This window comes from Puma concolor, chromosome C1 (genome assembly GCF_028749965.1).
Source record: "Puma concolor isolate L17-30 chromosome C1, mPumCon1.1.hap2, whole genome shotgun sequence".
NCBI lineage: Eukaryota > Metazoa > Chordata > Mammalia > Carnivora > Felidae > Puma > Puma concolor.
Genome location: NC_141674.1, coordinates 187596048 through 187609252, shown reverse-complemented (window position 1 = coordinate 187609252; position 13205 = coordinate 187596048). Strand labels below are relative to the sequence as shown.

The 13205-nt window shown below is 40.3% G+C and overlaps 1 protein-coding gene across 6 annotated transcripts in view; it reads right to left on the bottom strand.

The window, feature by feature from the left end:
- SPATS2L (spermatogenesis associated serine rich 2 like) overlaps positions 1-13205 on the bottom strand; it is a 167446-nt gene that overhangs the window by 107750 nt on the left and 46491 nt on the right. The window contains exon 1 of one of the 6 annotated variants that reach the window (XM_086719229.1): positions 3851-4056. The exons of the other annotated variants lie outside the window; for them this stretch is intronic. Coding sequence (XP_086575355.1) covers positions 3851-3912 — 62 coding nt within the window. The 5' untranslated portion in view covers positions 3913-4056. Of the gene's footprint in view, positions 1-3850; positions 4057-13205 lie in introns of those variants that run through there. 6 annotated transcript variants of the gene reach the window in all.

Sequence of the window (13205 nt, the reverse complement as noted above, 5' to 3'; positions counted from 1 at the left end):
AGGAGGGAACAAACGGGAAGAACGTGATCTCAGCAGAGGGATTAAAATACACCAAAACCCAGATGCAAAAGACATTCAGGCCTGACAGGGTGTTCAGTATCCCTAGAACCAAATGAAGAGAAAAAAGATGAACCTAGAGAGAAAGAGGTCTGTGAATCAGGTTATGGAGCCTCAACTTTATCTTGAGGGTAGCAAGTAGTCCCTGAAGGGTCACGAGCATGGGAGTGAAATGGCCAGGTGTACATTTCAGAAAGAATGCTAGGGTAGTGTGGGGATCAGACTGGTGTGGAGGGCAAGAGAAGTCTATGAGCCCCTGATATTGGAAAGGGGATGTCCTGATCCTTAGATAGAAATAAATGCCCCAATAATAAAGGTTGATATATCATTCTTTTTTTTTTTTAAAGTTTATTTATTTTGAGAGAGACAGAGAGAGACAGAGAGAGAGAGCAGGGGAGGGGCAGAGAGACAGAGAGACAGACAGGGAGAGAGAGAGGATCCCAAGCAGGCTCTGCACCACCAGTACTGAGCCTGACGCAGGGCTCAAACTCATGAACCGTGAGATCATGACCTGAGCTGAAACCAAGAGTCAGATGCTGAACTGACTGAGCCACCCAGGTGTCCCTGATCCATCATTCTTATTAAAACTTTGTTAGTGCACTGTAGAGTCTGAGCATCTCTGAGCTCACAGAAAAAGTCCAATTTATGGACCTTGAAGACTAAAAACCAAGGTTTAAAATATGGCCTCAACCAAAAGGTCCTGCATAGGCAACAGGCTAGCAGCAGTCCCAGTCAAGAGTCACACTGCTATTGCAGCCAAACCAGTACAGATGCCACCATCCCTGGGCCCCTGAGCACCTAGCTATAAATGGGGCTAATTATATCTACTTATCTACTCCATAATGATATTGTGAGGACACTCCCTCTTCCTCAGCAGGAAATGAGAGTAGTAATATCTATTTCATAGCAATGCTGTGAGTTAAAAGATAACATATATAAACACACAGAGTTTTTACACTGGGTATTAAGAATACAATACTGTTAGTTTCTTTTCTTGTAATAATGCAAAAGCTGTTCTCTGTGAAAATAATTGACTCGACAAAGATAGAGAAAAACCTGTGGACTTCACTTCATTTACACTAGGCTCTACCCAACTCACTTAATGAAGCAAGTCAGTGAATGTTACATTGTGAAGATTCTCATTTTCAGCAGGGATTTTCTTAGTTGTTAAAAAAGTAAGAATAAACACATACAAACACACACACACACACACACACACACACACACACACACACACACACACACTTTCTTAAAGTTAAAAAAAAGAAAACAATACACCCGAGTTCATCCTTCCCAGCCCAGCCAGGCTCTAACTTGGAATGCCTCTTCCTGGAATGGAAGTCTCACATGGCACTCCCCTCCCTTACTGGGGTGCTTGGTAGCTGGCCCTTCTCTCCTCTCTACCACTGCTGGGAATTTCCTCTTCTACCTCTTCATAGACCCCACCAAAGCTTCAGGTATTACTTCAGACAGGGCAGAAGAGAGGGAAGACACAGGAGGAGAACAGCTTTGAGGGAAGGACCTAAGAGCTGGTTGTACACGGAAGTTAGCAAATGGAATTTCCCACAATTGAAATATACAATCAATATTATCATGGATCTGAGGAGAAATCTACAAAATCCTTTTAAAGTGACAGGGCCAGCATAAAACTTGACTGTTGTCACTGACATAAAGAAAGAAATCTATCAGCAACATCAACATGGGAAAAGTACACTCAGAATGCAAACCTTGCTCATCTGAATACTGGTAAGGCCAGGATGTCCCTATGCTCCTGATGCTAAGTACTTCTCATGGATTATTTTATTTAATGCTTACAAGAAACCTGTGACATAGATCATTCTATCCTTCTCTTGAACAGTGAGGAAACTGGTGTACTAGTTTGTTATTGCTGCTATAATAAACTAGCACAAAGTTAGGGGCTTTAAGGAACACAAATTTATTTATTATCTTTACAGTTCTGTAGGTCAGAAATCCAACATGGATCTCATTGGGCTAAAATCAAGGTGTCACCAGGCTGCATTCCTCTCTGGAAGTTCCAGAGGAGGATCTGCTTCCTTACCTTTTCCAGATTCTATGGCTCATCTCCATGGTTTAGCTCCTGTACCCCTTCATCTTCAAAGCCAGCATTGTGGCATCTCTCTGATCGCTCTTGCACTGTCACAATTCCCCCCCACGCTCTGACTTCAGCCATAATATCTGATTCTTTCACGCCTCAGGAGCCAGTTTTCACCCTCTTGGGGGTAATGTAGCACCTGTTGAGAATGCACAATCTATTCACCTGGGAGTATTAATACTGAGCTAGAACTGCTGTTTATCTTCCACCCAAAGCTCCTTGGCTTTTCTTCCTCTGCTGTGTCAGCAGCCATGTAGTTTGAATGGAATGGATTCAAGGCTTAAGCACCGAGCACAGAAAAATTTGTGCAGGGCAAGTGCATACTGAAAACTCAACACATGAGAGTTTTCATTATTATTATATTATTATTTCTACAAGAGACGATAGAAATGTTAAATGTGTACATCAAATAAATAATCAGCTGAGAAACATATTTTGAATGCAATTTTTAACATCCCCATATACTTAAATTAATCCAATACTTGGGTAAAGCTATATATTTATTTTGTGTTCCTGGTTAAAATAATGGATGTCCCTGATCTAATTCTGGCTTGGTTTTTATTACTTTTCTCAATAACAAAAGCCAGGAGCAAAATCAGATTTTGCTTCTAGCAGTTTAAATAGATAAAAATCAGTGTGACTGTCAAAATCCAGGTTGGTCTTATCAGGCTGAGATGAAAACCAGGGTTACATTTGAAAAAGATGAATGTGGACACTAACAGGAAAAAGCGCCTGGCTAATCGAGTAAACAAATATGACTTGCAAGTCCCAGATGGAGTATGTATAGCATTGTAATCAGCAAAATGTCTTTTTATGGTTATTTTCCTAGAACATTCGTAAAGTGATGCAGATCTTACAATGGGGTAGTACAATTTTTTTAAGTTAAAATTTTCATTTACTATCATTTAAAAAGTTTTATTTTTTTTTCATTACAGTCCTCAAATATACGTTACTGACTCTTTCATGGAAATGTAGTAATACCTTGAACTAATAGGATGACCTAGATCAAGGGGCAATAGAGCAGTGTGGTTTCTGTGTCCTGAAAAGAGAGTAACCGAGCAAAGCTGTGATCTTGGTTTTATGCCGAACCTAGTTAGTTTGGAAACTTCACTTAGATAATCTATTTATTAAATTTATTTTTCTGACAGAGAGAAAGAGCACATGTAGGGCAGGGGTAGAGACAGAGAGGGAGACAGAGGATCCAAAGCAGGCTCTGCCCTGACAGCAGTGAGCCCGATGCAGGTCTTGAACTCATGAACTGTGAGATCATGACCTGAGCCCAAGTCGGATGCTCAACTGACTGAGCCACCCAGTTGCCCCTAGATAAACTATTTTAATTAGGTTGTACAGAAGCCAAAGAATATTCTCGGAGTTAAGTAAGTTTCAACTTCACTCCTAGTAGCAGGAGAGGTGTACCTTTATTACTGAATGCCAAGCCTCGGATCCACTAGGTTACAATGCCGATCTTACCCAGTAGACTGGGCTATTCTATGGCAGAGCAAGATTCTCTCCTTCTTCACATCCTTAGGTATTTTCTACACCACTTAAGAGTCCCCTCACCGAATTCATGGTCAAAGCATGCTTCTCAGGCTGGCTCTATCTACAAAGCCAGGGGAGGGCTGTTATCCCCATTATCCATTCTCTCCTTCTCTCTTTAGTACTAGAACTGTGAAGTCCTACCTGGGCACATGAGGACCCGGAGTATTTTCCAGCCTCCCTTGCAGCTCAGTCAGTATGCTCATGCAGCTTCATTCTGGCCAGTTGGATGTGAATGGAAGAGAAATGCACAACTTCTTGGTTGTCCCCTTAAAACGAGAGATGCGGTTTCCTCTCCCTCTCGCCCCCTCTTGACAGCTAAAGGGTGACGATATCTTGAAATGGAAGCCATAAAGACAGGATGACAGAGCAACGAGATAAGAAGACTAGTCCCTTCAACGTAGAGCCTCTATGTCAGTCTGCATGCTGAGGAACACTTAAACAGGGACAAATTGATTTGTACATTTTGAAGCCACTGTTGTTTTGCTTTTACCACAGCAGAAAATCCTAACTAATATTTACTCAAAAATTTCCTTCACTGACCTTCCTAAAATTTCCAGGATTCACATTTTTGGATTAAGAAGATTTCTGTATCCTAAAGAACTATGTATTAATGTCCGAATACCCCAAAGAAATCAAAATGCACAGGTAAGAAGCTGTAAATTAGCACTGTATTTGTTTCAAGCTGACTACTTGGGATACACACACAGAAACACACAGAAACCACCATATAATTCTTTTGTTTAGTTTCCACAACTAAATCAGGGTGTGAAAAACTGAAGAGGATACAGAGAGGCACCACACAGAAGATTCAAAGCAAACAAAAAGAAGTATATGATGGCACTGGATTGACTTGCTCAGTTGTAAATCTAGTGGTCAACTTAATATTGCTATATCACACAGAAGATGGTGATGAACTGTCTCTTCCACTATGGAAAGGAAACCATTTTAAACTGAAGCAAGAATGTGTTGACAGTTTGGAGAAAAGTGCTATCCGAGCTTATGTTTAATCGTTTGAATTAGTTATTGAGGGGAGGCTGTAAAGTCTTTCTCTGTAAGTATTTAAAAACTGGGTAGATTTTAATTTTCCAGAATGTCATGTTAGAGTTTTGCCCTGTGAGCGCAGGCAGGAGGAGCGAGGATGGACTAGAATGGACCTTAACGAAGTCCCTCACTCCAAGATGGGGTGTGCTTTCAATGTATCTCTCTCCTTCTCCCTTCCTCTCTCTTTCTAGAATAACATTAAATTACCTTCTGCTTACAAACAATGAGAAGCAATAAGCTTTTGTTTCTCTTTGCTTTGTTTCCCAGACCACATGCCTTCACCTTTCATCACCACCACCATCATAGTGGGTCTTTCATCCCACTGTGTGCTCCAAACTGCAAAATTTAATGTTAGGGAACCATATGCACATGCGTGTGCATGTGAGTGTGCGTGTGTGGTGGGGAATAGGGAGGGAGAGCTAGGAAAAGAGTTTTACAATATATCCAGATAAGACTGACAGCCACGCCATTCTTTTCAAACACACACACACACACACACACATGCATTCTGTTCTAATGCAGGGTTGGGAAATCAGATCGAGAACTCTGGGGAAGGGCCATAAAATGGCATCAGGTTCTAGGCCTCAGTCCAGATACATCTTAAGGCCTTCAAACACTCAATTCAAAATCCTGTCAACAGGTTTTATGTGTTTTGCTTGTACTTTCAGTGAAAAGAGTGCTCCTTTTTAGGGAGATACATTTGAAACAAGAGAAAAATCTTATTTATTAAGAGGTGATAAAAGCCAAAAAAACAGTGGTGTATTTATCAGGAGGGACCCCTATATTAGAGAAACACCGTGATCTCTCTCCACCTGTTACCTACTTTCCCTCCCTTGTGAAGAAGTGGCTTATCTCGTAAGTGCATTTGAAAGAATAAACTGAGCATATCCCACTCAACTCCCTCCCTCTCTCCCCTCTGTTAGGACCTTTCTGCCTGCATACAAAGAGGATGACTTCTTAGCTACTCTTGGTCACGCAGTAAAAGCTTTGGTCAAAGGCCCTGCCCCGGGCTAGGAAGGAGGGAGGTAGAAACTGTGCTGTAATTGCCCACTTTGCCTGTGACTGGGTCTGCTTACTGCAGGGGTAAAGTATTAGCAAGCCATCCTGGCCCTGATACAAAGCTACATTTTCCAGTGAGCATCTATCAGAAATAATGCAGACATTTTGATCTCCTCTTACCTGACTTCTCTCTCTCCATACTGCTTGACACACTCTAGGGGATTAGCAAATAGTTTTTGAATGAGAGAATAAATGGACCTGGGTGGGCCAGTTTGCCGACCTCCTAAAACCCCAAGGAAAGTTCTGAATTTGAGGCTCTATTTTTTTTTTTTTTTTTGAGAGAGAGAGAGAGAGAGAGAGAATATCTTAAGCAGGCTCCATGCCCAGTATGTAGCCCAATGTGGGGCTCGATCTCATGACAGTGAGATCATGACCTCAGCTGGAATTAAGAGGTTGGATGCTTAACCGAATAAGCCACCCAGGCAACAATCTATATTTTTCGATCATTCACTCCATTAGTAAAAATGCTTGCACATGGACATCTAATATGTGTATACTATTTATTTGTAAACGTTAACCATGTACCTTTGTACTAATATATACTTTATAAAAATACTCTAAAATAGAAATTTGAAATGAGGTGAAAAAATGTAAATGTTAAGTTCCAGTACTTTCTTCCTGCACACCAGTGGATTATTTTGAGCAGTCCACTCTGTAGCCCACCGGTCTAGACTTGAAGTACTACACAAGTCTGGAGAAGAAGAATCTGGAGGTCTGGAGCAGTCCAGACAGATTCAGGCAGCACAGCAGGGACCCTGTTTCACACAGCCTTGCACTCCTCACCATGCGTAGTAAGGACAACATTTTCTATTTAATGGTGCATCCTCAGGAAGAATGTGTTGAACTGACTTGGAAGGAGAAAGTGGATGAATGGATGTTTATTGATCTAGAAGGAAAAAGGGAAGGATATTCCAAGTGAGACTTATCTTGGAACACTTTATTCCAAGACCAGACATCACAGAAATGGGATAGAGGTTGGCTTTCATCAGACACTGGCTTCAGAACCACATAATGTGAAGCAGCAGGAAATGAAGTTGGTTATTGGAAGAGAGAGAGAAGTGAGAAGGTGGCTCTGGGCCATGAAATCTAGGCAGATATATCAGCATCTGATTCCCTGTAAGAACAAAATATGGAACTTCTGGATGCTTTAAAGATGTAAACATCATCACATTTTATCTTTTATGAAGATCAGACTGGGGTTAGGAGGCATATCAGATGGAACAATATTTGCATTTGGTTAGAGCAGCTCTGAAGAGTCTAGAATGAGACCATGAGAGTCTGGCTAGAGTGATGAAGGAGATAAGGGAAAAGAAAGTATGAAACAAATAGTCAATTAGAAAGAACATGATCAAACCTTCATAACCAATAAGATGTGAAGGAAGAAAGAGAAGAAACCAAATATGTCTAGAGATGATCCCACCATTTGGAAAATGAACAATGTTACTTGATTTCTGGAAATTTTCCTCTATCTTGATTTGCTATGGTAAGTAATCCTAGTGTGAATTAAAAATTTTTTTTTAATGTTTATTTATTTTTGACAGAGACAGAATGCGAGTGGCTTAGGGGCAGAGAGAGAGGGAGACACAGAAGCAGAAGCAGGCTCCAGGCTCTGACCTGTCAGCACAGAGCCCGACACGGGGCTCGAACTCACAAACCGTGAGATCACGACCTGAGCCGAAGTCGGACGCTCAACCGACTGAGCCACCCGGGCGCCCCTCCCAGTGTGAATTGATGTTTCTCTGTTCCTATTTAAATGCTTGAGGCTCACCCTGTAACCTCAAAGTAAAATGCTGAAACATGGAACACGGACTAAATTTTCATGAGTCCAAGGTACTACTTACTAAGTTTGCTGGAAGATGCAATTGAGAAATGGCACTTGGCCTTGAAGAAAAACGAAACATCATGTTTGTGTGTATGTAGTTGGCAACAACTGGCTTCCCACACACAACTGAACAATCCAGTCAACCACAAAGTGAAGACTAGTAATAAGTTCATGACCTTTTCAGCCACGTTTATTCCTATATGTGAACTCCACATTATTCTAAGCTATGGAGTTTACTCTGGGGTAATTCAGACAGCTGAATAATAAAAAAGGATAGAGGATAGAACAGATAACAATGCTGGAAAGAAAAGAAACCAAGCTTTTTTGTCAAATAGCTATAATCCTGTGGACAGGTTATATGATGTGTCTAAGTCCATGCAGTTCATTTTTTGAAACCTGTGTGACTTATTCTGAAAACAGTCTCCTAAGATGGGAAGAAATGACCAAAAATTACATAAAGCTTACTTTCCAAATGGAGTTCTGCAGAAAATACAGCTGCCATCTGGCCTTCTGGCTAACTTCACTTCTTTCTTTTTCGGCAGATATTATTTAATCCAGACCACACAGTTTGTTAGTCTAGTTGGTTCATGAAGATTTCAGAACATGAATCTGTAGCAGGAATGTTTGGCAAGTGACAAGACATTAGCTGCTTGACATGAGGGCAGTTTCCTTGTCTCAGTGGTTAAGTAAGTCTCTCCCTGGCTCTGTGTGCCTGGGTGCCTTCAGCTATGAAGTCAAACTGATTATCCTTGTCATCTCTCAAACATGATGTCTGCCATGTGCTGTGAGACAGGTACTGCTCCTGCATATATACCACTGCTCTAAAATTAACTACGAAGACTTTAAACCCAATGTTAGTTCACAGTTAACATTATGATGGTCTACTTGCATGTAAATGGACTGAAATTCTAGTCACTGTATATAAAATACAACCTGTGCTTTAAAATTTAGCCAAGATGTATTAAAGCACGGAAAAAATAATTTGGTCTGGGTAGGTTTTTAAAATCATGTTTAAACTAAGAAAAGAGGTATTTAATAATAAAAAAAAATCACATCAGTTACATAGTACCTTTCAAAAGGCAGAAGTTGCTGGTCTCTATAGATGCCTACCTGCCTCCAAAGAAAGTGAGAGGGTGAGCTGAGATTTACAGCCTATAAACTTCTGCCAGGTTCAGACAGGAAGAAGTCTTTTCATGACATTGGGTTTGGCTTCATTTCTCAGTGGTCTTACTTGGCCAGCAATGCTAAAGACTGCAGCAGAGTCCAGGTGTAATTCTATAGATACTGCCGTTGGGAGGACCAGCAGGAATAGGGGTAACCTATCCTGGTGAGGCAGATGAGAGGGGTAGATATATGTCCTCAAAAACCTGGCCATAAAAGAAAAATCAGTGACACAAAAATTCAACATCTATGAAGAAAGCTGGAGGACAATTGCTATAGTTTGAAAAAAACATTTAGGTAGAAGTTTACATAATTTTAATCATAAACAAGATTCTAACAAATAATAATCGCATGATCCTTAAGGCTTTATTAGCTATTTACCACACTCTTCAGATTTTCATTTCCTATTAAATCTGATTGATAACAAGTTTATCATTCATTTGCATAATTCCATTTCCTTCACCATTTCTTATTCAGAGTATGACATCATGGAGTTAGAGAATGGAAACTGTTTCTATACTTTGGGAGGAAAAAAAGCAATGTTTGTGATAACCCAATTTTTTTCCCTCCTTCTAAGCTAAACACTTATAATTCTTAACACATGTTTTTTCTTGGAAACCATTTTTACTTCTGGCTTTATGTAAAATGTGAGAATTTTCTATCTCAGAAAATGGCACTAGTTCATCTCTTATGATGTCCCCATTGTATGTTCATTGCCAGCGAAACAATCTGTTTAGAACTCTCATTATTATGACTATAAATAGACCTGTAAAATGTGCTTTTCTGCATGTTTCATCATTTTCAGTTTCAGAACTCTGTTATTTAAACCCTGATCAGAAGGTTAACACATGAAAATATCTAATGAACCTGGCTTCCTGGTATGGAATTCAAATACACTCTGTAGATACAAGTAATACCCATTAACCAAGAGTGGAATGACTTACTGTATATAAGGAATTCAAAACCACAGATGGAAAAATACTATGAGTGTTGGGATTAGGCCTGTTAATAAAAATATATTTCATGAATGTTATGAATTTTTTAATTAATGGTTGCATAGCTATTTCTTAGTCAAGTTGTAAAACCTTAACATTCAGGTTTTTAAGTATGTTTTATAGGCACACACAATACTCTCAAATCTCTAAAGCTCTTGAAATAAAGCCCAGTTATCTAATTTTCACCATCCAGGTATAAGGATCTTATAAAACAGCAGCATATCAAGATGAGAGATGGTTGAGATTCTCTGCATTGTATTGTTTCTTAATCATCTGCCCATGGGTTTGCTTCACTATTTAAAAAGGCAGAGATGGGGCGCCTGGGTGGCGCAGTCGGTTAAGCGTCCGACTTCAGCCGGGTCACGATCTCACGGTCCGTGAGTTCGAGCCCCGCGTCGGGCTCTGGGCTGATGGCTCGGAGCCTGGAGCCTGTTTCCGATTCTGTGTCTCCCTCTCTCTCTGCCCCTCCCCCGTTCATGCTCTGTCTCTGTCCCATAAATAAATAAAAACGTTGAAAAAAAATAAATAAATAAGTAAAAAATAAAAAGGCAGAGATGTGTGCACATGTGTGCATATACAAAAACACATACATGCATAAAAATATTGACACACACAATGGAATATGGAATGGAAGGAGAACTAAATTCAGAATTTAAATTTGCAGTTTTTAGTTCTGCTTCTAGCAGCTCAAATATTTCAAGTTCTCTGAGTCTGTCTCACCATTTGTAAAGCAGCTGAAGAACAAATGTGTGTGTGGAAACCTTTCGTAAACAGTGAGACAGAAAGCACTAAACATACACAAGGTTGTGTGTCTGTATGTGTGGTCACTATAGCCTGACCCAATCCACATGAACATATAAATGAACAAAGGTGGTTTTCCTCAACTCTCTCAAAAACATCTAGATCTTAAAAAAAAAAAAAAAAAAAAAAAAAGGATACTTTTAAGTCAAGATGAATAGAAGTAAATGAAATTAAAAGGAATCATGCCACATTAAAGAAAATATTGGTGAATCCACCTGGTCCTCCCCAGGAGCTATCTCTGGGGCCAGGCCCAGTTGTGCCTACTGTATATAGCTTCTTCTTCCACTTTTTTTCTATAGAAACCAAGCTTTTTCCAGAAGAGTCAAGTTTTTCCACAGGCGGTCTCCATAGCAGTGTTGAAATGGCCTGGCACTGAGGGGGGACAGGAGGAAAGTGGGTAGTAGGGCAAAGAGGAGAAATGAAAGGGATCCTGAAAGGGGAGAGAAGGAAGAAGGGCAGCCTTTTATGTCTACTGGAAACTTGTTTGTCAAGTTCTTCTAAGTCAGGGATTGTACGTATATCCAACCATATACTTTACTACAATTTTTTAAAAAGTCATTCAGAGTTGACATTTCCTAAATGTCATGTTTAGCTACAAAACACAACCCTGGCAAGACGTGAAAGGTAGTGCCTTTGTTGCTAAAATCTGGTTTGTTTGGTCACAGCAAATGACTAACAAACTCAATTGAAAAGCATGTTCTTGTGTATCCCAGAAAGCACTTTAAAACCTATCTACAGTTAAAGCCACTTATATTTTCTACAAACTACCCCTCAAAATGGGAAGAAGGGATAGTAACAAGAATCCTTGGCATCACTTTAGTGAGGACTCCAGAGGCATGTGACCAAAGTGCATAGGCAAGATGGAAACTGCCCAATGTGGCTCTTTACTAGGGCTGGTTACACTGTGTAAGACCTGAGGCTCCATTTCTAGGGTCATGAGGCTAACGCTAAAGTCATCTCATCGTACAAAGGTGAGGAACATCAACATTCTTTTCTACTAAGAACAAAGAGCCTTCACTAAAATTCATGTTCTTGGCCAATGCATTTTTTCTTCTTTGGGATAAAAGAGAGGGTCTGAGCTAATGATTCACATTGTTAAAATTATGGACATAGGCAAAGAATTACTCATGGTTAGCTAAGCTTAGATTTGTTCCAACATGCCTTCCTGAAGTAACTCCTCTCAAAAACAAATTCACTAGGCAAATGTTTAACTTCATTAAGCCTGTACTGACATCAAGAGGGTAGATTTCCAATGGACTCTGCCATGCAAAATGTGGATTGAGCATCTTTACCCAAGGTCCACTTGGATATTTATGGAATGTTCTCTTCTCACTAAAAAGAGGAGCAGAGTTCAGACAAGAAAATGTAAAAGCTGTAGTTTCCTACAATGGTGTGATGTATTTCTGGTTACAGCACAGTACTTGTAAAAGTCACTGCTTCAATAAGAATTGATTATATGTTTATTTTTCAAGAAATGTGTCTGATTAGGAAACACCTTCAGAATTATTTTTTGGCAGATAAACTAAACTAAGATTTCGTGTGTGTGCAAGAGGGGATATGACAAGACAAGGAGTGTTTAGATTTAAATTTTGAACATTTGGGGGATTGCAGCAACTGGGGTGTGGGGTGGTTAAGGGTTAGAAGTGAGTGAGAAAATCAGGGACTACATCCACATGCTCTCATTTTCTCCTTTGGGGGTAGTGACTTCCTATAAAAAAATGAGAGGTTTATTTTCATAACAGCAGTGAGGAATCGCTAGGCAGATGTGTGTGGGTTGGTTCTGGCCCTTGATTAGCACACAGGAATGATACTGCCTTTACGTTTCACCAAATATATCCATTGAAACACATACAAGGGGCCTCCACTTGAGTTGCACAAGCAAGATCCCACATTTCAATGCAGTGATCATGCTGTTTGAGCAAAGTTTAAATGGGGCCAAATTTCCATTTGCAGAACCATTCTCAGATGTGGTTAACAAATTACACGGACTTTTTCTTCCCCTCTTCTCTGCTCCTCTAGGTTGAAAAATCTGAAATCAAGGTATTTTGAAAATGTTTATGATTAAGAAGGTACTTGATGGTAGCTGAATGTAATTCTTATGGTAAAGCAGAGGATATGACCACAGTCCCCTTCTGCAAACCAAGTATGATCCCAAGCCTTTTTAAAGACCATCTCTGCCATGTACAACCTGTAGATGCTCTCGTCAAAGTAGCTTCGTTTTCTGACAGCTAAAATTGGAATGTGGCTTTGAGCACACACGAAAGAGCTCACTGCGCCCCTATGTTTGTGTGTCAATGTGGGTGTTCCCCCTCCCCCGCTTTTTCAGTTTTTTTTCCTCCTAGAAGCTGGCTTTTTGTGCTGTTAATCCTCTTGGAATGTAGCTCTTATCACCACCTAGAGGAATTCATTACCCTTTCGCCCTCTCTGCTCCCCAGGCCCATGAGACTAAGGAACAAGGGAGCAATTGTCTGGGGAGCTGGCCCCTGAATTCAGGTGTGCTGGCACTGAGTAACGTTGTACCCGATTTTTCCTATAATCAAAAGGGAAGGGGAGAAATTAATCATGCTTCCCTCTCCAAGGGAGTGGGAGTAAAACAGCCTTCAGGAACAGAGGCTGA